The following is a 21,697-nucleotide window of genomic DNA, read 5'->3' as shown; positions in this document are numbered from 1 at the left end:
CGTACTCAACTATGCTAGAGCCCATAATAGCTTGTGGCTGCACACGGAAGTTTCTAGCATGAATAATCTTATGATCCCTTTGAGCCTGGGTGGCGGTCCATAGGAGAATCACACGGTACCCCGGGATTTCCAAAAATACAAGCAACACTGGGTTCCCCAGGTGCCTCAATCCACCCAGATGTGTATTAAAGTAGCAACCTTAAGTTAACCATTAAATAACAATACTCACATCTGTCATGGATACACTCACCCAATCCACGTCTACAAGCATAACATAACAACATAAGTAACGTAGAAGTAACTCCCAAAGGTTTGATAATAAACAGGACAATAGGTTCTACCTCATCTACTTCCAAAACCCACATGTTAAACAGATCCTAACCATACAATTGTTTGAGGATTGATCTAATGCAATAAAACTGGGTAGTAAAGAGGTATGATCAAAGTGTTATTTGCCTTGCTGATGATCCGTGAAACCTAGAGACTCGTAGTAGCACGCTTCACACTCCGGGTACTCTATCGCAAACAAACAAGCATACAATAAGCACTCAACTATAAGCACGGGTAAAACTCAAATAAGAAAACTAACCAGAAAGTTCAACTTAAGAGCTCCGGTTTGCAAAAAGAATCAAATCAAACGAAGCAACGAAACTCAAACTACGAAAGAAACAAGCTTCATTTACTAATCTGGACTTAAGTCAAATTTTACAGTAGCAAAAACTTGTTTAAGTTGGTTAAACAGAAAGAGGGCTTCGAGACGAAACACTAGGCGCTTGAATCGCCTCATTCCAATAAACGAGCGAAAAGATAAACTAAAACGAAAATTAGGGCAGAAATCGCGATCGAAAATAATCGAACGTCCGCTAAATAAATAAACCGGAAAATAAAACCGATCTATTCTAAAAAAACGAAACTAGGGTTTAAATAAAAACCGGTCGGTTTTTACCTAAACCAAAAAACCGGCGGCAAATCAAATCAGGACCGGCGGCTCCGGTGGCGTCGCCGGCGAGGCAGGGCACTGCGGGGCGGCAGCGGCAGGCGGCAGGCGGCGGCGGAGGCGCTAGGCGGCAGCAACGGCGAGCGGCGGCGGCAAGCGGCGACGGTGGCGCTAGGCGGAGGGGCTGGCGGGGCGGCTCTGGTGGTGGTGGAGGTCGGCGGCGGCTATTTAAGAGGAGGGATAGCGCTGGCTTAGGGCAGGGGGCGCCGGGTCGGGGTCGGCCTCGGGAGGTGTGCCCTGGCCAGACTCGGCCTCGGCGGCGGGGAGGACTCCTCCCACGGGGAGGTGGCGGCTGCGCGGGCTTGGCCCGGCTCGGTTGGGCCTTCGACCCAGTCGGACGCGCGAACAGATTTTTTTAAAGATTCCGCTGAACATAAATCCTAGAAAAATAAATAAAAATCTAAAAATGCCAAAACAAATTTTCATCGTCTAAATAAAATATTTAGAACAAGATAAACATTTTCTTGGCCTAAAAATGCAATTTTGAAAACGTGCAATTTTTCTAATTCAAATAAAATTGCAATAAAAAATCCAAATAAATATTTAATTGATTTTAATATTTTTCCTCTAATATTTCATTTATTTGGAGAAGTCATTTTTTTATCCTCTCATAAATTTTTATTTTAGAAATATTAGGAAAGAAAAATAATCAAAACCAATTGATCCTCTTTTCAAAATTTGAGAAGACTCAAATATGAAAATAACGAAATCCCCAACTCTCTCCGTGGGTCCTTGAGTTGCGTAGAATTTCTAGGATCAAGCCAAAATGCAATTAAATATGATATGCAATGATGATCTGATATATAACATTCCAAATTGAATATTTGGGATGTTCCAACATAATTCTCGAACTTGTAGGGTCCGCACGATTAACGTTCGATGACGGTTTCTTTATGAGTTATGTGTTTTGATGACCGAAGTTTGTTCGGAGTCTCGGATGAGATCGTGGACATGATGAGGAGTCTCGAAATGGTCGAGGCATAAAGATTGATATATTGGAAGGATATATTCGGACATCGGAATGGTTCCAGAGAAGTTCGGATATTTTCCGGAGTACCGAGAGGTTACCGGAGCCCCCCGGGGAGTTGATGGGCCTTAATGGGCTTTAGGGGAAAGGAGAGAAGGGCCTCAAGGGGTGTTTGCCCCCCCCCCATGGGCTGGTCCGAATTGGACTAGGAGGGGGTGGCGTCCCCTCCTTCCTTCTCCCCTCTTCCCCCTTCCCTCCTTCCCTAGTTGGAATAGGAAAGGGGGGGCGAATCCTACTTGGACCGGGAGTCGAAGTAGGACTCCCCCCCTTGGCGCGCCCCCTCTAGGGCCAGCCTCCTCCTCCCCCCTCCTTTATATACGGGGGCAGGGGCACCCTAGAACACACCAAGTTTTGCCTTAGCCGTGTGCGGTGCCCCCCTCCACAGTAACACACCTCGATCATATCGCCCTGGTGCTTAGGCGAAGCCCTGCGCCGGTAACATCATCATCACCATCGCCACGCTGTCGTGCTGATGGAACTCACCCTCTTCCTCAACTGGATCAAGAGCACGAGGGACGTCATCAAGCTGAACGTGTGCTGAACGCGGAGGTGTCGTACGTTCGGTACTTGGATAGGTTGGATCGCGAAGAAGTTCGACTACATCAACCGCGTTACTAAACGCTTCCGCTTTCGGTCTATGAGGGTATGTGGATACACTCTCCCGTCTCGTTGCTATGTATCTCCTAGATAGATCTTGCATGATCGTAGGAATTTTTTGAAATTACTGCATTCCCCAACAAGGTGGCCATTGCATGCAACAAAGGACAAGATCTTAAGTTTTCCTTCCTCTTGCTCAACTTGTTGATTGATTCATTCACTCAATATTGGTCTATGTATTGTATGTAGCCCGCACTGCCGTGCTATACCACAGGACAGAGAGACGGCCATTTACGTACACACACTGTTGGATGAAGCTGAAGGGGAGTATGTGTGGAACGACATGATTCGTTGATGAAAAACTTGTTGCACATCTGGAATCAGGGCAAATTTGAGACATCATTGTAGTAGACTTAATTTGCATGCTATGTGTGGATGAATTGTGCTATTTTCTATCTGAACTCTCATGAATATCGGTCGGTTTGCATGAATTTCGTCCAGTTTGTTTAAATGCGGGTTGAAATATATGCGAGCAGCATTGGATGGCGTCCTCCCGCGTCCGTGTCCGCGGACAGGGGGTCTAGTCCGCGGACACAGACGCGGCAGGAAATTTGCGGGTTGCCGTTAGAGATGCCCTTAGAGCATCTACGACCGGATTTGGCAAATTCGACCCCTCAAACCCCCGCGAATGCGCCCGGGCCCGCCCGCAAACACTGACCGGTCAAGTCTCAAATCCCCCTTCTCACAACCGGACACCTCAATTAGCATACCTCTAATCCATGCAAACTCATGCAACTACGTAAATGATTCATTGCACACATCATCCGGTTACTACATCACTAACATGCCATCGGACTACCAAAATTTGGCATGTTTGGCTATGGTGAAGAAGATCATCCACGGCTTCCCTTGCGCTTCCTAGCGCCCTTTCCGTCCTTCTCGCGGAAGTACCGGTCGAAAACATAGTAGGGATCAAGCCGGATCTTCTCATCGCCGGAGTTATCCGACCCGTCGCTATCCTCCTACTCCTCCTTGGGTGGCAGTCCGGCCATGGCACGGATCGCCCGATTTTGTTCTCGGGCTTGGGCAGGCATGTTCCTCCGTTATCGCTTCTTTACATTGCTGGTGCGGATGGCTTCCTCCTATGTGGCTATCTGCATGGCCGCATCAGCCACCCGGCCGCCGCCATGTCGGCAGCGAGGCAGGCCTCCACCGCCCTTATCATCTCCTTCCCACGGCAGGCACACCAGTTCCGGTGGGACTCATACTCCACCAGAATAGTGATGGTGAAGGGGAGATTTGAAGGCTCTTGTGACTGTGATGATCCGGCACCAGAGGATCTGAGTGCCGATGCGCAGACGCTATGGAGTCGCGTCAGACAGATCTTGCCATCGGCCGGACTCTGTCCTCTCGGGAGCGGCGGAGTGCAATGCGGATGGCCACTGCCTCCTCCAACCCACACAAGACGACACCCCAGTCGATGGATCTGGACTGGTCGGAGTCAGATCCGCTGCACGCCATGCCTGAGAAGGCCGGAGATTATCATACGGGAGTTTGGGAGGCGGAGGGGAGTGAAGTGCTTAGGGTTTTGGTCCGACAAGCGGACGGCAGAAAATATATGTAGGGTCGCGTGGGCCAGCGTGAGCCGAGACTGACATGGCGGACACGTCCGGGCGCCCTGTATCCGCCCCATATTTGGGCTGGATATGAGGGGTGCCGGTCAGCTCGAGCGTTTGAGAGCCGTTTGAGGCTCCCGTCTAGATCGCATTTTCCTGACCTGTCAGTAACCGGGTCGTCTGCCTGGGCGTTTAAGACAGGTTTGGTCGGCCGGTTGTACAGCCGAACTTGGCAAATCCGGCCCCTCAAATTCCCGCGGACGCGTCCGCAGGCATTGATTGGGCACCTCTCAAATCATGTAACCCACATTCGGACACCTCAATTATCATATCTCAAATCCATACAAACTCATGCAACTATGTCGATACACACACATCGTTGGGCTACTCCATCACTACTAACTAAACATGTCATCGGACTACCAAAATTTGACATGTTTGGCTATGGTGGAGTTCATCCACGGCTGCCCTTGCCCTTCCCGGTGCCCTTGTCATCCTTCTAGCGGAAGTACCGGTGGAAGATGCAGTATGGATCGAGTCAGATCTGCTCGTCGCCGAATCTGTCCTCGTTGTCATTGTCCGCCTTCTCCTCCTTCGGTGGCAGTCCGACCATGGCATGGACCGCCCGATTCTGTTCTTGGGCGAGGGCGCGCGTGTTCCTCCGCTATCGTTTCTTCACAATGCAGGGCGGATAGCTTCCTCCTCTACGGCTGCCCGCATCGCCGCATCAGCCGCCTCCACCGCCGCCATTTCCGCAACGATACGGGCCTCGGCGGCCCTTATCCTCTCCTTCCCACGGCGGGCTGCCCGTCCCTGGTGGGACTCATAGTCTGCCCGACCGATGATGGGAAAGGCTAGGTGTTCCGGCTGTCGGGACTGCGAGGATCCAACACCAGAGAACCGAGCGCCCGGTGAGCCAGCGCTATGGAGTCGCGGTGGACAGATCCGTCCGTCGGCCGGGCGTTGTCCTCTCGGAAGCGGTGGGGTGCAATGCGGACTGCCATTGCGTCCTCCATCCCGCACGGGGTGACACCCCAGTCGACGGATCCGGAGTGGTCGAAGTCTGATCCGCTACCTGCCATGCCGGAGAAGGCCGGAAACCGCCGGAGGTGAGCTCGGGTGACGGAGGGAAGTGAAGTGAAGTGGCTAAGGTTTGCTCCGGCGAGCGAACGAGGATGAATATATGTGGGGTTGGGTGAGCCAGCATGGACCGGGTCCGACGTGGCAGGCGCGCCCAGGCGCCCCATATCCGCCCTATATTTGGATTGGATATGAAGAGTGTCGGTCAACCCAGACGCTAAGACCCATTTGAGGCGTCCGTGTGCGTCAAAAAATTATGATCAATCAGTAATCGAGCGAGCCGTCCAGACGCCCGGCTTTACATGGTCAACTCCTTTGTCCAAAGAAAAACCTGTGGTTGAGATGGTTAGGTGGACAGTGATATCCCCAACCCACCAGGGTTTAAATCCTGGTGCTCGCATTATTTTTGGATTTATTTCAAGATTTCTGACGATGCGCTTTCAGTGGGAGGAGACGTTCCCGTCGACGACGAGGCGCCTACGGTTGCTTCGTAAATCTTAAAATGATATGTCGGCTCAGTCTCTCGGAGGTGTTCATAGGGATAAGATGTGCATGTGTGCGTTCATAGGGATAAGTGTATGCGTGTGTATATGACTCAAGAAAAAAACATGGTCTTAACTCCCCGACCTGCCTTGTGCTGATTTCGCGCCGATCGCTGCGCGGCGGCGTGATTGGATTGCACAGGAGATCTCAAATCGTGATTAGATCCCAAACGTCGTGTGATCTAATCTCTAACTGCTTTGGGGTAGTCTGGGTATTTCCTTTACAAAGGTCAGATTCGCTATGGAAGACCTAATCACGTGGGAGGCTTGGCCTATATAAAGGCAGCCCTTTCCCTGTGTCCCCGTGGCCTCATCTTCGATTTGGGGATCTGGAGCTGGACTCTGGCTCGATCTACAAGGCGTTTTCGCATGCTCCTCTCTTTTGCCTTGTGTTATTTCTTTCTTTTTCTCTTGGATTTTGTCATTTAGATGGATAATGTTGGATTTGTTCTCTTGTTTGTTCAATTTTGTAAATTTCTCCGTTTGATTGTTCGATCATGTCTCTTGATTATTCTCTTAGATCTGAAATATATATTTTTTTGCCTCCTTCTCTTTTATCTTAACATTATGTGGTTCTAGATCTGCTCTCACACCTTTAAGCATATTGACATCTTCTCTCAACATCATCCTCTTCCGTGCTCGATGCGATTGGGGCCATAATCGCTCGCCGCGCCTTCAAGAACCTTTGAAGCATCTGACATTCTCAAACCCTAATATTGGTTCAGATCTGTCAAGACCCCTAAAGTTGGTGATGAAGAATTAAGGCAATGACATATGAAAAGATGAATCTGCAACAGATTTCAAGGTTAGGATTTGTTTTTGTTTACCACTTTTTTGTAATCTTATTGTGATCAAGATTCAAATCATAATTGAGTTAGTATCGAGTTTGTGAAGTCAACTCCATTGGTTTGTGATACTTATTATATTCATAACCAAAATTTTGAACAATATTATAAAAACGCTCTAGATACAAATTGAGTATAGCTTGGATGGTTGGGTTCTTTGTGTTGGAACTTCCACTAGGGTTCAAGACTTAGATTTGACATTGGTGCTCGCATTTTTCTAGATTTATTTCTTTCTTCCCAATGGTTTTTTTTTCTGTGTGAGAAGATGTTTCCGTTGACTGCGAAGATTATGCGAGCATCTATGTTATTACTGTGTTAAAACAAGTGTTATAAACATTAAAAGGATTCAAAAGTTCAAATTGGTCTTAGCCTTGACTATTATTTCAGTTAACACTAAATTGTATAACTTACTTTTTTTAATGTGTTTAGTTATACTTAATAATGCTTACTTATACAGTTCCTCCCAATTTATGTGCTATGTTCTATTTCATATTATGAGTAGGTTAGACTAGTCTAATCGTTGACCTCTGTTTTGGTTGTCCATAGCTTAGTTTTCTTAATTGTGCTTACTAATACTACAATTTGATCATTTAATGTGGCATATTCTATTTTATAATATACCTTATATTTAGCTTCCACGTGCACTTGCATTATTAACATAGCCTATGCAATTTAAATTTGATGTTAATAGATTTGTATTCGGTATTGTATACAAGACACTACATAATTTAATTGGGCTTTTGTGGTGACCAAGTTTTTTTAAAGTCAAATGATACAAATTTTGACTAAGTTTGTAGAAAAATATCAAGAATTATGATACCAAACAATACATTGTAGTTAGAGGGCGGGCTGGCGCAGTGGTGAAGTCCTCCCCACTTGTCCGTTCTGGATTTGAACCAGCCTCTCTGCATTGCGCTTCGCATGGGCAAAACAAGGTTCCTATGATCCCTCCCTAGACCCCATCTTGTGTGAGAGCTTCTATGCACTTGGTATGCTCTTTTTTTCGTATTGTAGTTGTTAATGCATTGTTATTTTGACTATGTCTTGGAAAAACATAATCTAGTGGTATATATTTGTAGCATATTGCATATGTTTTGTTGGTCAAATCAATGATCAAAGTTAGAGCTGCTTCCTCTGTTTCAAAATAGATGACTCAACTTTGTACTAACTTTAGTACAAAATTAATATAAAGTTGGGTTATCTATTTTGAAACGGATGGAGTAGATCACAAGGTTACATGGACCAAGGGAGTAATGCTTGGTTAAAGCCTTGCCTTAGTAATACAAAGCACACCTTATATTATTATTATTTTGGAACGGATGAGTACATAATCATTTGTAATGTAACAATGATAGTAAAAAGTTAGTATAAAGTTGAGTCGCTTATTTTGGGACAGAGAGAGTAACACCCATCCATCAATGCATTTAAAAAGTAAGTCACGAGGGCTATGTGGGTAGCCTATTGGATGCCCTTACGGAAAACTGAAAATAACATAATCATTTGTGCCTCAGAGTTTGCATTAGAGTAGATGGTAGTTTAAAGTAGGAGATGCTTAAAGCTTGCCTGCAGTCGGTCACTAAGTTTGGGATCTAACTTGCATACATTTTTTGAGCGTCTGCTTCCTAAGCATAGCTACGTACGTATGATAGATACATAGCTCCTATCCCTGGTGATTGCAATGTGCATGTGTAATATAATTCACAACAACAAAATAATACTTTATTTCTTCACTGAGCTCAACTATTTTCTACAGAGTACATCGATCTTTTGCATAGTCTACCTTTCCTCAGTTATTGTGCCAGAGAACTATTGGCAACACTATACATTTTACTCAACACCGTTGTCATCAATTTGTCCTACCGCAGAAATCCCTGACAATATCAGCAAGCCAACGGGGAAGAGTGCCAATGCTCCTTCAGAATCTCCACGGCATGATCAACGGCATATATTATCATCTTCTTCACCTGCGCCAAATAGAAGGTAAGGTTGTCAAGTAATGGTTCATGGTTATCGATGCAATTATTTACAAGTAAAATTAGTCAATATGCATCGGAAAAGATAATGTGTGTTCTTTGTTGCAACATACATCAAAATTCAAATCGTATGATCAGCCCTAAATTTCGGCCCAACTAAAAGCCCACCTGAAACAGTACCACTCTGATGCCCTAATCCACTCTTCTCTAGAAATTACATATCTTTGCAAAAGTTACCCCAAAATGCATTAGTGCCGACACGTGGTGGGTTTTCTCTACAAATTTACGGGGTTTTTTTACCATCGGAGGAGAAAAGGCATGTTATCTCTAAATTTAAAAATGTTTTCACCTTGCATTTCCTTTCATTACGCGTTTGATAGCCTGCATACAGCCCAGGCCCACTGGATGCAGCTTTTTTGGTTATATGCAAACACAGTTGGGCCTGCACGGCACGATAGTATCCAGCAGGCCCGAGTTATGCTCTCGAGCCCACGTGGATGACTCTGACAACACTTTGCAGGTATTTTCCTATAATCACCTTTTAATCTCCTTCATCGCTTCTACATAATCATGCTTCGATTCAGGAAAAGTTATACACAAAAAATATGCACCTCGATGTTCTAATTCCATTCAAGCGATCGGATCATAGTTTCGTTCACTGTATGTGTTGAATTTCGTGTTCATATTTGAATCTTTTTTGGACAAACTTTGACAAATTCATGGCAGACGGTTGACCGTTTGAAGTTTCCTTTGACTAGTAGCTTCACCTTGCTGTCTGACACAACTTTCGTGTTGTGGGTTTTTCATTTCACAAATCATAGATGAATAGATCTACATACGACCAGTGTACTGTAATCACTGTAATCGATTCCTAATCACCCTCCTATTCTCCTTCATTCGTAATCTCGTTCACCAGTCTCTTCTAATCTACACAACCGTGCATCGATTTGATATAAGTTGTACATGAAAAAGATGCACGGCGTTGTTGTGGTTCCATTCAGACAATTGGTTCGTAATGTAGATGTTCAATTTCGTGTTTATGTTTGAAGCTATTTTGGATGAATTTCGATACATTCATCATGTACTGTTCACCGTTTGAGTTTTCCTTCGATGGTAGGGATTGAAGAACTGCCATGGCCAACCTGGTACTTTGTGAAGGCGTGTGTGCGCCGTAGTCAGCATCGTCGCCGACCTTGTGCCATGCGGGAAGCTTCGATGGCATCTCGCCGCCAGTCTCGTTCTACAATTAGGTGTGGCTGCCGGCGTCGGCTTGTTTGGCTTTAGTTGCGACGTGGAGGTAGCCCTTGTGCCCTGCCTCTGCTGGTACACCGACATCGACCAGTAGTCATGCCCCTGGTTGTCGTAGTCGTCCCGCCTGTGGTCACCGAAGCACTCGTGTGCATTCTACTGTAATCTCTATGTTCAAGTGTAGTTATCAACTCCTAATCACCATACATGTATGCAACCAAACATCAGGTGAAATTTGTTTTCATGATGACAAGACCTCATATGCAGGCAACCAAACAACATGCAAACGTCGTGTTTTACCCTGTGTTTCCTCAACCAGTCTCCACATCAAGTGTTTCCTCAAACTCCACATGGAAGTTCCAGCCGCCAACGACGCAGGAGGGAGTAGCACACTTGTACTTTCCGCATAGCTCAAGTTTAACTCCGGTGCAAATAAGAACCAAGCACCCTGGGCTCCACTTTTATATCCGGTTGTATTTTACCGATGTTCAGTACTCCCTCCATTCCTAAATATAAGTTTCTTTTAAAGATTTCACTATGAACTACTCCCTTCATTCCTAAATATTTGTCTTTTTAGAGATTCAAATGGACTACTACATACGGATGTATATAGACATATTTTAGAATGTAGATTCACTCATTTTGCTCCGTATGTAATCACTTGTTGAAATCTCTAGAAAGACAAATATTTAGGAAAAGAGGAAGTACATACAAAGCAAAATGAGTGAATCTACACTCTAAAATATGTCTATGTACATCCGTATGTAGTTTGTAGTAAGACTTGAATCGGAGGGAGTAATATACAGGGGTAATTAATTTACAGTTGTATAACTTTTCAGGGATTCCAAGCAGGGCCTTATAGTACTTCGCACTCCCTCCGTTTTTAAATATAAGTTTCTTTAGAGATTTTAATACAAACTATATATAAATGCATATAGACATATTTTAAAGTGTAGATTCACACATTTTGCTTTGTAAATCTCTAAAAAGTCTAATATTTAGGAACAGGAGGGAGTAGCGCACTTGTACTTTCCGCATAGCAGTTTAACTCTCCCACACACAACGCAAATGTACTCACCGTGTAGTGCACCAGTGCACCTGTACTCCCTGTGATTAGTCACTACACACTGAGCCGCACATGCGCACAAACCGTGTAGAAACGGAAGAGGAAAAAAACATAGAAAAATTAGAAGAAAGCAGGGGCCACATAAAAATTGAAAAACCAATGCAGAAAACCCAACAGAGACATCAATAACGACCCTGGCGAGCTCAGATCTTCACTACGAAAGATCAATGTGGGGGAGGGAAGTAGTTGCAAGTGCAAGGTTTAATGTGAACCATTAGTTAGGAAGGTGATTCGAAGCTACACGGAATTTGATCCATTGTCTGAACAATCACGAAAATGTAAACCAAGACTTTATGTGGCTTTTCAAGTCCGCAGCGAAATCCCGGGGCTGAAGCTGGAGTACGGTAGGGGCAGAGAGAATTTTCGATAGAGCGGTGAAATGCATCGAGATAGAAAAGAACACCAACGGCGAAAACATTCTGTTGGACTGACACTGACACGAAAGTGGGGGCGAATGGATTAGAGAGCCCAATAGTTAAGACACCAATTATGGCTGTGTAGATGCAGTATTTGATGTTTCACAAAACAAAGACAGAGGAGGTTGTAAGAGAGACCTTGTCAGCGTTGAAGAGAGGAACGTGTCGAGAAAAGACACCTATCCGGAGAGGTGCAAATGAGAGCTGCGAAAGGAAATACAATTCAAAGGCAATCCTTTGTTGTTATCTGGTCCTTGAGAGAAGGAGGACCTTATCAAGAGTCCCTCACTTACGGATCACTGAAATAGCCTAGCTTTCCAAGCAAGTGACCTTACTGTAGTGTAAGCAAGGCCAACGGGGAGAAGCTATAGCTTTGAGAGTTGCTGAATTAGTACCTGTTCAGACAAAATGTTGATAAACATAGGGCATGAATTAGGTGAAACATCGTTCTTGCGAATCCAAATGGACTGGCAAGAACAATGGCTGCAAGGAGCACTTGTTTTGTTCCTGCATAAGTTTGTAGCTAGTAACTGGAGAGTTTCATCATAGGTCGAGAGAGACGGGGAAAACCACTCTAGCTAGGTGCAACCATAGTCCCAAATGACAACAATATTTGCATGGATGCTTTGGGTGGATAAGTCACAAACTTGGCAACTCTTGTGCAATAGCTTTTCACAAACACGCCTACTTCAAATCATACATGTTTTATAGGGTTGAAAAGTAGACTCGATGACTACGTTTAGTAGTATGCCCCATTGTCACGTTGCAGTTCGAGGATGTTGTTTCAACAACAAAAGATCAAAGGCAAGTGTTTTTTCTTTTCTTTTTGAACTTGTCATAAGTGTTCAAAGCAATTCACTTATAACTTTGGTTCTGCAGGTTTGTTTCTTCAAGAACTAAAAAATGGTTGGCTTCCTTGACATGGCGCCTGAGTTTGATTAACAACAACGAAGATGAAAGGACAGCTATTCATCGAACTATAAGATAAACTCAAGTCAGCATTCACCTGATCACGGATTTGTTTGGCATGACTTCCTCTTATTGGCCCAACAATGGTTGGGTGTGTGTCAACGATTGGTATCATTAATTCCATCTCACTAGTCATCCACTTGGTGGTGGAGTGACTAGGACCGCAACAATGCACCACTGAAGGGGCAAATTCTAGACTACTACGTAGAACTCGTTAGCCACGCACTACAAGGGCTTCAACCATTAAGACTTTTATCATCCAGATTTTGCGGTAGTGGCCATGGAACTAGGATCTTATAAGCATATCCTAAAAAATAAACGAATTACGTTGGGAAACTGTGCCGAGTAAAGGGCCCGCAATGGCATGGCCCAACTAGTCCACAAAATTAAGTTAAGGTGGTTAGAGTGGATTCATAATAACTTTAGACTTGCTGCAATAAACAAGGTTAGATGAGAGCAAGCTATGAAATTTGTGTCGTAAACAACTACTCTGTTCATTAATACAAGACGTTTTAGAGACTTGTATGAACAATCTAAAACGTCATATATTGATGAACAAAGGGAGTACAAACAAAACCTTATTGTAGCCTATTATTAATGTCATTATCCTAACTAGATCTTGAAATGTGCAAATTGGAGTCTCGGGCCAGTGAGATTCATCACGCAAGATTGGGACTGCGCCGAGAACATCGCCTCGAGCAATTTAATGATGTGAGATGCACCTAAAACATGCCAAGAAGCAAAACTCCGAGGAGAGATGCACATACATATGAACTACATATTGAATCAGATATATAACACAAGATAAACACATTGGGACTTCCCTCGGATCACATCACCAGTTTGAAACTCAGCCACATCATTGGCACAAAAATTGGTGGGTCATGACTTCATGCACGACAAAATTAAGTTGCATGATGTCATATTCAACCGGGAGAACGGCCGGAATTTTCTATTCAAGGGCCATATATAATATCAAATAGCAAAACAAGTATACAGTTTTAGAATTAGAGTGGTCGTGATTGCTCGCAGGAATTTGTTTTTTTTCTTCAGTTTGATGGTCGTGGATTTGGACATTGTGTTAGAGAAACTAAACGAGAACTTGGTGGTCATCAATTCATGAAATATCAGACAAAAACAAATGAGAAGGGATTCGTGCTGTTCATCACCTTGAGAAATTATCTTCAAAATGAACAAGGTTTGCAAAGAGTAATTTACAGAAATCCTGAAGGAGAATCTGTTCGATGGTCATGGCTCTTGGACATTGTGTTGGAGAAACTAAAGGAGAACTTGATGGTCATCAAATCAGGAACAATCAGCCAAAAACAAAAGAGAAGGGATTCATGATGTTCATCACCTTCAGAAATTATCTTCAAAAAGACAAGGTTTACAAAGAGTGGATTTTGAGGACTGGAGAAAGCACCAAACGGAAGTGTCATGTTATCAGTTCGGAAATCCTCGTCAACAAAAAGAAGAGAGATGGCTTGCGGGAGTGATGTTGTCAATAAGTGTATATGTTGCAGGATGATTGTGCACAGAAAACAGGAAGCCTAGAAGTAGGCGAGAAGAAATTGTGGCATATTCTCTGTAGCAATTATAATATTTGAAGTGTATAAAAGTTATTAGAAATACAAATGCTTGTTTCTACCCAAAAGGCGCCGGTTAGTCAACTTAATATACTGCCATCTCTTGTATTGCACGTGAATCCGATCTGTCTCCCTATAATATTCTACTCTAACTGCCATGTCATATTCTCATGGAACTGCCTTTTGCCCACACAGTGCTGACAGTGGGCGCTAGGGATAAAATTCCTGGCCGTTTGCAACCATCTGCTCAAATATAATCTCTATGGGTTCTTGCCTTTTTCAAATATAATGTAAGTGCCTCTAAACTTGTTTGCTTTGGAAGCTAGGACTTTTAATATGGGAACACTTTTTTTTCTTTTTTCTAGCGCATGTTTACGCGACTTGCATTGGACATTGCCTGAGCCTGCAAAGGAGTGCAATCCTATGATTTGAACTGTGTTCCCGCTTGATCCAATGGCTACTGTCCAGTAGGTGATGTGGCTACTGTGTTCCCGCTTGATCCAATGGCTACTGTCCAGTAGGTGATGTGGCTAATGAGGATTCATGATTGAGAGTCCGTTTTAGAATAAGGAGGGAAGGGATATTTCAAGAGTTGGGAACTAAGACCGCATTAATTTTGTGGATCACGGGACGTTTTGAGAAGCGGATGCTAAAGTGGGCAAAAAATATCCGATCCCATTGCAAGGAAAAAAATACGAAATGGGACATAAAAAAGTATGATATCCATCTGTAGATCTGATTCCTACCAACATGTCCTTGAGTCAAGTATAATAAGAAAGAGAAAAGCTACAACAATCTCGTTCCTGAAATGCATACCTAGAGACGGTCCGATATAATAATCCTACAGATGCTGCACTTTATCCTCCACCAACACCTGTGCACGCTCTCCCCATCTTGTGACACCAACATGCATGCAGCTGCGGTAGTTAGTGTACAGAGTCAGGCCGGTAGGAATATGGCCAGGGTGGTGCGAGGTCCCAAGAGCAACAATCGCTTCGCCAGCAATGGCACAGAAGACGGGAGCACTGTAGGTCATGGTAATGACAGCAGAGGAACTTCACTGCAGGGGTTGCAACAGCAGCGGTGCTGGTGCCTTAAGTTCACTACAATGCATGCACGGCTGCGAAAGCACAAAGAGACAGAGACTGTGTCGCAGCGACACTGCAAAGGCATGGGCCACGGCAGCCACGGTAGTGTGAGGGTCACATCAGTGACTACACGTCAAGCCAACAAACACAGGAGGAAAGTTGATGCCAGGATGGATATCAAGGAGATGGTCGCCGGTGAGAAGGATGAAAAGATGAGGCAACACAGTCAGAAGGAGGTTACTTTATGATGTAATGTGGCAGATTTAATTAGTTATACCCTTGCATAAAAGGAAGTTAAAAGGAAGTAACACAACTTCTGTTACAATCCAAAGTTAGGTACCGAGCATGTTGCAGCTGGTCTCAACAAAAGAAGAGAAAAGAGCACACAGGAGCTCATCTTGCATTGTAATAATATATTAATTATAGTCCCAAGCTTAGCTTAATGCTGCTTGAAATGCATATGTAATGCAAGATGGTTAAAATGGGTGCATTGAAAAAGTCTTAATTATGTTCATAAAAAAGGTCATACTTACCTCTAATTTATCTTCTTTTGCTCTGTGGTTCTTAGGAAGCACGCGGAATTGCTGAGTTAGCTTGACACACTCCTGGACATTCTCTGGTGATACAAAATCTATAGCAATTTTCGTGCAAGACTGCAATGATAACAATAAAAATAATCAGATACATAACATGCAAACTTAAATATTATTTTGCAGTTCTCCCCTATCTAGCACAGGTATGGAGTTGTGGCACTGCTATGGTAAACTGAGAACATTTACCTTGAGATTCCGCACTTGATGAGGGCACCCAGCAGGTATAAAAACCGCCTCTCCAAGTTTTTGTACAAATGTCCAAGGCTCGATTCCTAAATGGGGGTAACAAAAATTCAAGAAAATACAAACCAGACACTGCAACCATTTGCAGTAAAGAATTGGCAAAGTGTTACAAAAGCAGACAAACAGAACTCACCATGCTCCTCTTTAAGTCTCCTTTTATGTTCCTCGGTTAGATAGAATGTTTCATCATGTAGAGGGTTAAATGTCTGCAATTAAACATGGTGAAAGATGTTAAACATGATAGCAGCAAATAGAAGGTTGTTCATATCACACAATTACCAACCTTTTCAACTGGAGAACAATATATATGGCGAAATTCCTTGGAATGTTTACGAAGGTATGTTTCCAGTTTTGGAACATCCTCCCTCCTGAAAATATCCCATAAAGCACCTCCATCATCGTCCTTGCTGTAGTTAGGAGAGGATGTATGGTTTGAATCCAGACAGTTTTTATGACATGCATCACTTCCATCAATTGCAAAACTCACACAACAGTCCTTTTCATCTTGTACCTCATGTCTTGCTTTCAAGTTTTTTATTGCATTTTCTTGTCCTTCAGAGGGGGCAACTTTTGCAGTATGCATCAAAACGTTAACCTAACAATATCAAAGTTAACATAGAATAATTAAAGAGAAGCAAATCTCAGCAAGACTAGCACGAATCATGGTTCTACTATTGGTCCCATGAAATTGAATGTTCTACATTACAAGAAAATTAAGTTCTTTGAGGTAAGCAAGTGTGAAAATTTTCCTTTCATATACACACAAGAGACAGGAATTTGCTTCCAAGGTATTTGTGCTTGTCAATTGCTAAGGGAGTACAGCTATTTACTTACTGCATCAGATATATCACAATGAAGCTTCGTAACAGAATCTCCTCTGCCAAGTTCCTGCGCATAGCCATAAGCTATGTATGACTTTGGGCCCATGTCAATCTTTAGAATGTCATCAGGAAGCAATGCGGAGACACTTAGCAAGCCAGATTTCAAATTTGTGTATGGTTGAAAGGGTAAAGAATTGATGTATTCCACTCCATGCGAAGGTAAAAGCTCTTCAAAATGATTTGAAGTAGGCCAGTCCTTCAATTTAAGCATTTCGGGCCATTCATTTTGATACACCCGACCATAATAGTATCCATTGAAGAAATCCTGTGTGCGTATCTCGACCTGAATTATTTAAACACAAAAGGTGAATTTCCTTTCTGGGTAATGAGAAATGAAGAACATATGACTACACTGATCAAGTCCGCATGAAACAGATTAATCCAACTCACTCATCCATCCCAACAGAAATTTGTCTGAATATATGTTCTCTTGGAACCTTGCACTTAAATTAAATTACATATTTCAGACAACTGTGATGAGTTATTCCTGAAATAACCAAAGAAAAGTGTACTTCAAGACAGTAAACACTTTCCAGCTAATGAGCTCATGGGACTGAACAAATTTTTTGGGTGACGGTGAACGAATTAATCGACACCAGGACCTTTTCGACATTCAGGATGCTAATGATTATATTAAAACTGATGGATAGGTATAGAATGCTCATAATAATTATAGAAATTTGGTAAATGTGTAACACAATCAGCTACCAGATACCTTTGGAAAAAAAATTAGATCTTGACAACAAAGTGTTTTTTTACACCTTAATATCTTATGTATTTGGAATCAGTTGACAAACAAATACTCCCTCCATATCAAAATATAAGTGTCAAAAAGCGTCTTATATTTTGATACCGAGGGAGTACACTATAAAGGTATTCAAGAAATAAAAACATTCCTAGATATGGAATATTTTTCACTAACCTCACAACAAGATAAACAATCAATACACTTCACATTTTTCATATCAGGGGTAGTACTAGCACCATGTACTTCAGACCACATATGTGGTGGCTCCCAGCTCAAATGTGGCATTTTCTGTAGTACCCCTTGTACAATAACAGGTTCTCCTTTAACCCAGTGACTCTGGAAGTGAGTTAGATCGTCTCCTTTCTCATTATCTGATTTTGGACAGTATAGGCAGTTATCTGTTGAATTATCTCTGGTAGCAGCATGCCTTGCATTTTCATGTTTAGTACAGCATGGGCATTCATGTGTATATCCGCTGACAATATCAGAAGGTTCTAGCTGCTTACTCAACTGTAGAGCATCCCTTTCGAGCTTATTTAACCAATCTTTTGGAAACATCTGTCTCAACTTAAGGGCATGATCACCACAACCACCAAGTTCAGGTGGGGGGCAATTAATAGTCCGATCAGTATTAGCACACCACTTGGTAGTCTTAGGCTGGCAACTGGACAAGTTTGTTTGCACGCAGTTCATCAACTCAGGCGATGGATCACCACCATGCATATAGTCAATTCCTCTATTAGGATAAGACACCAGCTCTTCCCGACAAGAGCCCTCTAGATTATTTTCACGAAGCTCCTTACAGCACGCAATGCATAATTCATATGAGCAGTTTGGACAGCTTCTATGCAGATCAAAGATCGAAGTTCTGCAATTGTCACTGGATGAAATAGAAATGAAATCATAACTACAAAGTATAAAATAACAACAGGAAGTGGGGAAAAAATCCAAAGTTGAATGAATGGAGCACTCAGTACCAGAACATCCTCTCATCATTCCAGCAGTCAGCCTGTTCAACACTCAGTTCAGACAATTCCAATCCTGTTTGGCAGAAAACAGGGTAAGTAACAATTAGTTGCAAGGCACCACTCTATTTAGTTTCTACATGTTCTGCAGAATCTAGTTTACCTTGAATTTCGGCCTCTATTTTTCTCTCAACCATCTGATCCCTGTTCAGGTCACTCAAACAAGGCACCAGATAGTGCAACAGATATCTAGCATGTTTTACTTTAGTTTCCCGAGCAATCTCATCAGGTCTTGCATCCAACGTATCTACCTTGTCTAATATGACAGATGTGCTATTAATCTCATTGGATCTTAGGAAGGAGTTGTCATTTGCTTCAGTCTGTGCCACCTCATTACGAGCCCTGGTTGACTTTACACCTGAGGTGTTAGCCTTCTTTCTCTTCGTTACTGATCTACTGCCGTTGCGTTTCCTCGAAACTGAACTCTACAGGTGGAAAAAATGCATATTTTTAGACCTACACATATGGCGTCGATTTTTTTGTTACAACTGTTATGGTTTCACAAAACTGTAAGTACGTCAAACACTGCAAACACTCGATAACTAGATTTCCATGTCACAATATAACAACCATTTGTACTACAAGTCACAGCATTGTCAGTTTGTCGCAACGGAGAACAGTTATTTTAAAACAAGAAATCTTATGAATGTAACCTAGAAATCTCTAGTGCTGATATCATGCTGAACTGCTGATGCGTTTGCACTATCGGAAATAACTCAGCAAGCCACAAGATCATCACCTTGGGTTCACCCTGCTCCTTGGCAGTGCACCGTTTACAATTGCAGATTCCACGGCAGGACGGGCACCCGGCTCTAACCTCGGCCAACGACAACGCCGGGTACCTGCAAACCCACAGGCCTCACTGGTAACTCGGATGTTCATTCGTGCTAATAACCGAACATTACAAGCGGGGTGAGAAGAGAGATGTACATATCCTCGATGCAGTGGCCGCAGTAGATCTTCTCGCGGCATCGCTTACACTTGGTCATCTGCTGCTTCATCGCCCCCTTGCATTGGTGGCACGACCTCCTCCCCTTGGTGCGGCCCGCGGCGCTGGTGCTCGGCGTCGCCTCCTCTGCTGCGGGCGCAGCCGTTTCCGCGGGCACGGCGACGGGGCGGCCCCTCTTGGCCCCGTTTCCGCTGCGCCGCCTCTTGGGCACGGCGCTCCACGACGGGGACCCGGAGTCGGACGACGCCGGCGAGGCGCGGAGCGTGGCGACGCGCCGCCGCTTGGGCACGGCGCTCGACGACGGGGACCCGGAGTCGGACGACGCCGGCGAGACGCGGCGGAGCGTGGCGACGCGCCGCCGCTTGGGCACGGCGCTCGACGACGGGGACCCGGAGTCGGACGACGCCGGCGAGACGCAGAGCGTGGCGACGCGCCGCGTCTTGCGCGGCCGCGACGAGCGCGGCCCCTTCCTCTTCGTCCCCCTCCTCTCCATCTCGACCCCCCAGTCCTCGTCCGCCCCCTCCTCCTCCACGAGCGGCGCGTCCTCGTCCTCGCGCTCGTCCTCCTCATCCTCGAAGACGTACTGCCAGCCCACGGGCCCCCCGGCCCGACGGCAACCAATCGCCCCCATGGCCGCCGCCGCCGACGACGCCGCGCGAACCCACGGCCGATCAGGGCGAGCAACCCAGATTCGGGGATTCGATTTTGCTTCCAATCCGATCTCCCGGATTTAATAGCTACCTCTATCCGTCGGGCGCAATCTGGCCGGGGCGGGCAGGGCCGCAGCCCGCAGGTGTTTTCGTCGGAGGGGAGTGAGGGGCGGAGGGAGTAGCGACCACGTGGAACGCGCGTACGGGGCGGCCCGATACGAGGCTCGCTCCTCCCTGCTGCGGCCGCTGCTGGTTTTTGATTCGGTTTCCGGTGGGTTGGTCGCATCTCGTGACTGACGGGTGGGCTGGTTGGATTTACTAGCTGCGAAAGGTTTTCTTGTGTGGGGAATGTACGGTAAATGTTGTACTGTCGTTTATTACCTGCTGTATATTTTTGTGTGCATAAAAACGTAATTACAGGTGCGAAACGAAGGTTCGTTCGCTACGGAATGGGCCTGAGTGACGTTGACGGGCGTGACAGGTCGTGCCAAGTCGTGACTTGTGAGGCGTGCCGCACAACTTTCGAGCGGTAGAAAGGTCCAACGGATCTTTTTTGTACAGAGTATAGGCCGGCCAGGCCCCGTATTGTTACAGCTAAGACCTTGACACGTTTTCTGCTTTTGACGGAAGTACCAGGTTACAGCAGCGTCCAAAGCATTGTGCCCGGATGACCAGACATGTTCGCAATCAGGGAACGATTCCTGTTTGGCTCAGAGCATCTTCAACGGGAACCACAAAAATGCTCTCCCATCCGTCCGCGGACAGAGGGACCGCTTCACGAACACGGATGCGGAACGACACCATACAACCGTGGTGGCATATATTTTGAACCGCATTTTAACTAACCGGATGAAATTGATGAAAAGCGGTTGATATTCATCAATGTTCGGATAGAAATAGCACAAATCATTCATACATATCATGCACATCAAGTCTAGTACAACAATGTCCCTAATTCGACTAGATCCCGGATGTCCGGCAAGTTTTTCATCAACGGATCATGTCGTTCCACACTCCCCCTTCGACTTCATCCAACAGTATGCGCACGTAAATGGCCGTCTCTCTATCACGTGGTACACCACGGCGGCGTGTGCGGGCTACATATAATGTGTAGACCGATATTGAGTGTATGAATCAATCAACAAGTTGAGCAAGAGAGAGTAAAACTTACCATCTCCTCCATGTCCGCGTGCAATGGCCACCAAATTGCAAAACGTGATGGCGCCGACCTGGATAGCGCGCCAGCGATACAACAACAACCTCACGTTGCGTCGTTGAATGATGTACGTGTCGTAGGGCGCAATGTGCTTTCATGCGTGAAACTTTACATGCACTTGCTCCCAGAAGGGCTCCCTTCTGCTCCTGCCTATGAAATCCGCGGATATGGCCAGCCACGCATCGCACAACTCATCCTCCATGGTCGAGTAGCTCATCAACCTTCGTACTCTAAAAAATGACAGAGCATCTGAAAAATAAGCTCAATGGCATTTGACCGGAC

The 21,697-nt window shown here is 44.8% G+C and overlaps 1 protein-coding gene and 1 long non-coding RNA gene across 8 annotated transcripts; one reads left to right on the top strand and one right to left on the bottom strand.

The window, feature by feature from the left end:
• The first annotated feature begins 5,981 nt into the window (after positions 1-5,981).
• On the top strand, positions 5,982-10,240 carry LOC123111892 (uncharacterized). 3 transcript variants are annotated; one of them, XR_006454865.1, is made up of 3 exons: positions 6,146-6,664; positions 7,542-7,693; positions 8,570-10,240. It is a non-coding gene; the product is annotated as an uncharacterized lncRNA (long non-coding RNA). The 3 variants fall into 3 exon arrangements; XR_006454866.1 differs by having other exon boundaries at positions 6,148-6,664; positions 7,542-7,639; XR_006454867.1 differs by lacking the exon at positions 7,542-7,693 and having other exon boundaries at positions 5,982-6,664.
• LOC123111890 (lysine-specific demethylase JMJ25) lies at positions 8,399-20,472 on the bottom strand. 5 transcript variants are annotated; one of them, XM_044532767.1, is made up of 12 exons: positions 19,531-20,470; positions 19,340-19,442; positions 18,704-19,025; positions 18,553-18,616; positions 17,750-18,455; positions 16,781-17,110; positions 16,230-16,541; positions 16,080-16,152; positions 15,890-15,975; positions 15,644-15,763; positions 11,004-11,052; positions 8,399-8,668 (listed from the first exon to the last, which is right to left on the bottom strand). In XM_044532767.1, the coding sequence occupies exons 1-12, from the start codon at positions 20,178-20,180 to the stop codon at positions 8,640-8,642; spliced, it is 2,844 nt and encodes a 947-aa protein (XP_044388702.1). In that variant the 5' UTR covers positions 20,181-20,470; the 3' UTR covers positions 8,399-8,639. The 5 variants fall into 5 exon arrangements, 4 of the variants coding, with proteins under 4 accessions (XP_044388702.1, XP_044388701.1, XP_044388703.1 ...); XM_044532766.1 differs by lacking the exon at positions 11,004-11,052 and having other exon boundaries at positions 19,531-20,468; XM_044532768.1 differs by lacking the exons at positions 8,399-8,668; positions 11,004-11,052 and adding an exon at positions 11,087-11,862 and having other exon boundaries at positions 19,531-20,469.
• Between the last annotated feature and the right edge of the window lie 1,225 nt (positions 20,473-21,697).

The sequence above is a fragment of the Triticum aestivum genome, chromosome 5B, assembly GCF_018294505.1.
Source record: "Triticum aestivum cultivar Chinese Spring chromosome 5B, IWGSC CS RefSeq v2.1, whole genome shotgun sequence".
Lineage (NCBI taxonomy): Eukaryota > Viridiplantae > Streptophyta > Magnoliopsida > Poales > Poaceae > Triticum > Triticum aestivum.
Note: the sequence above shows the minus strand (reverse complement) of the source record. Positions and strands in the feature narration are given on the sequence as shown.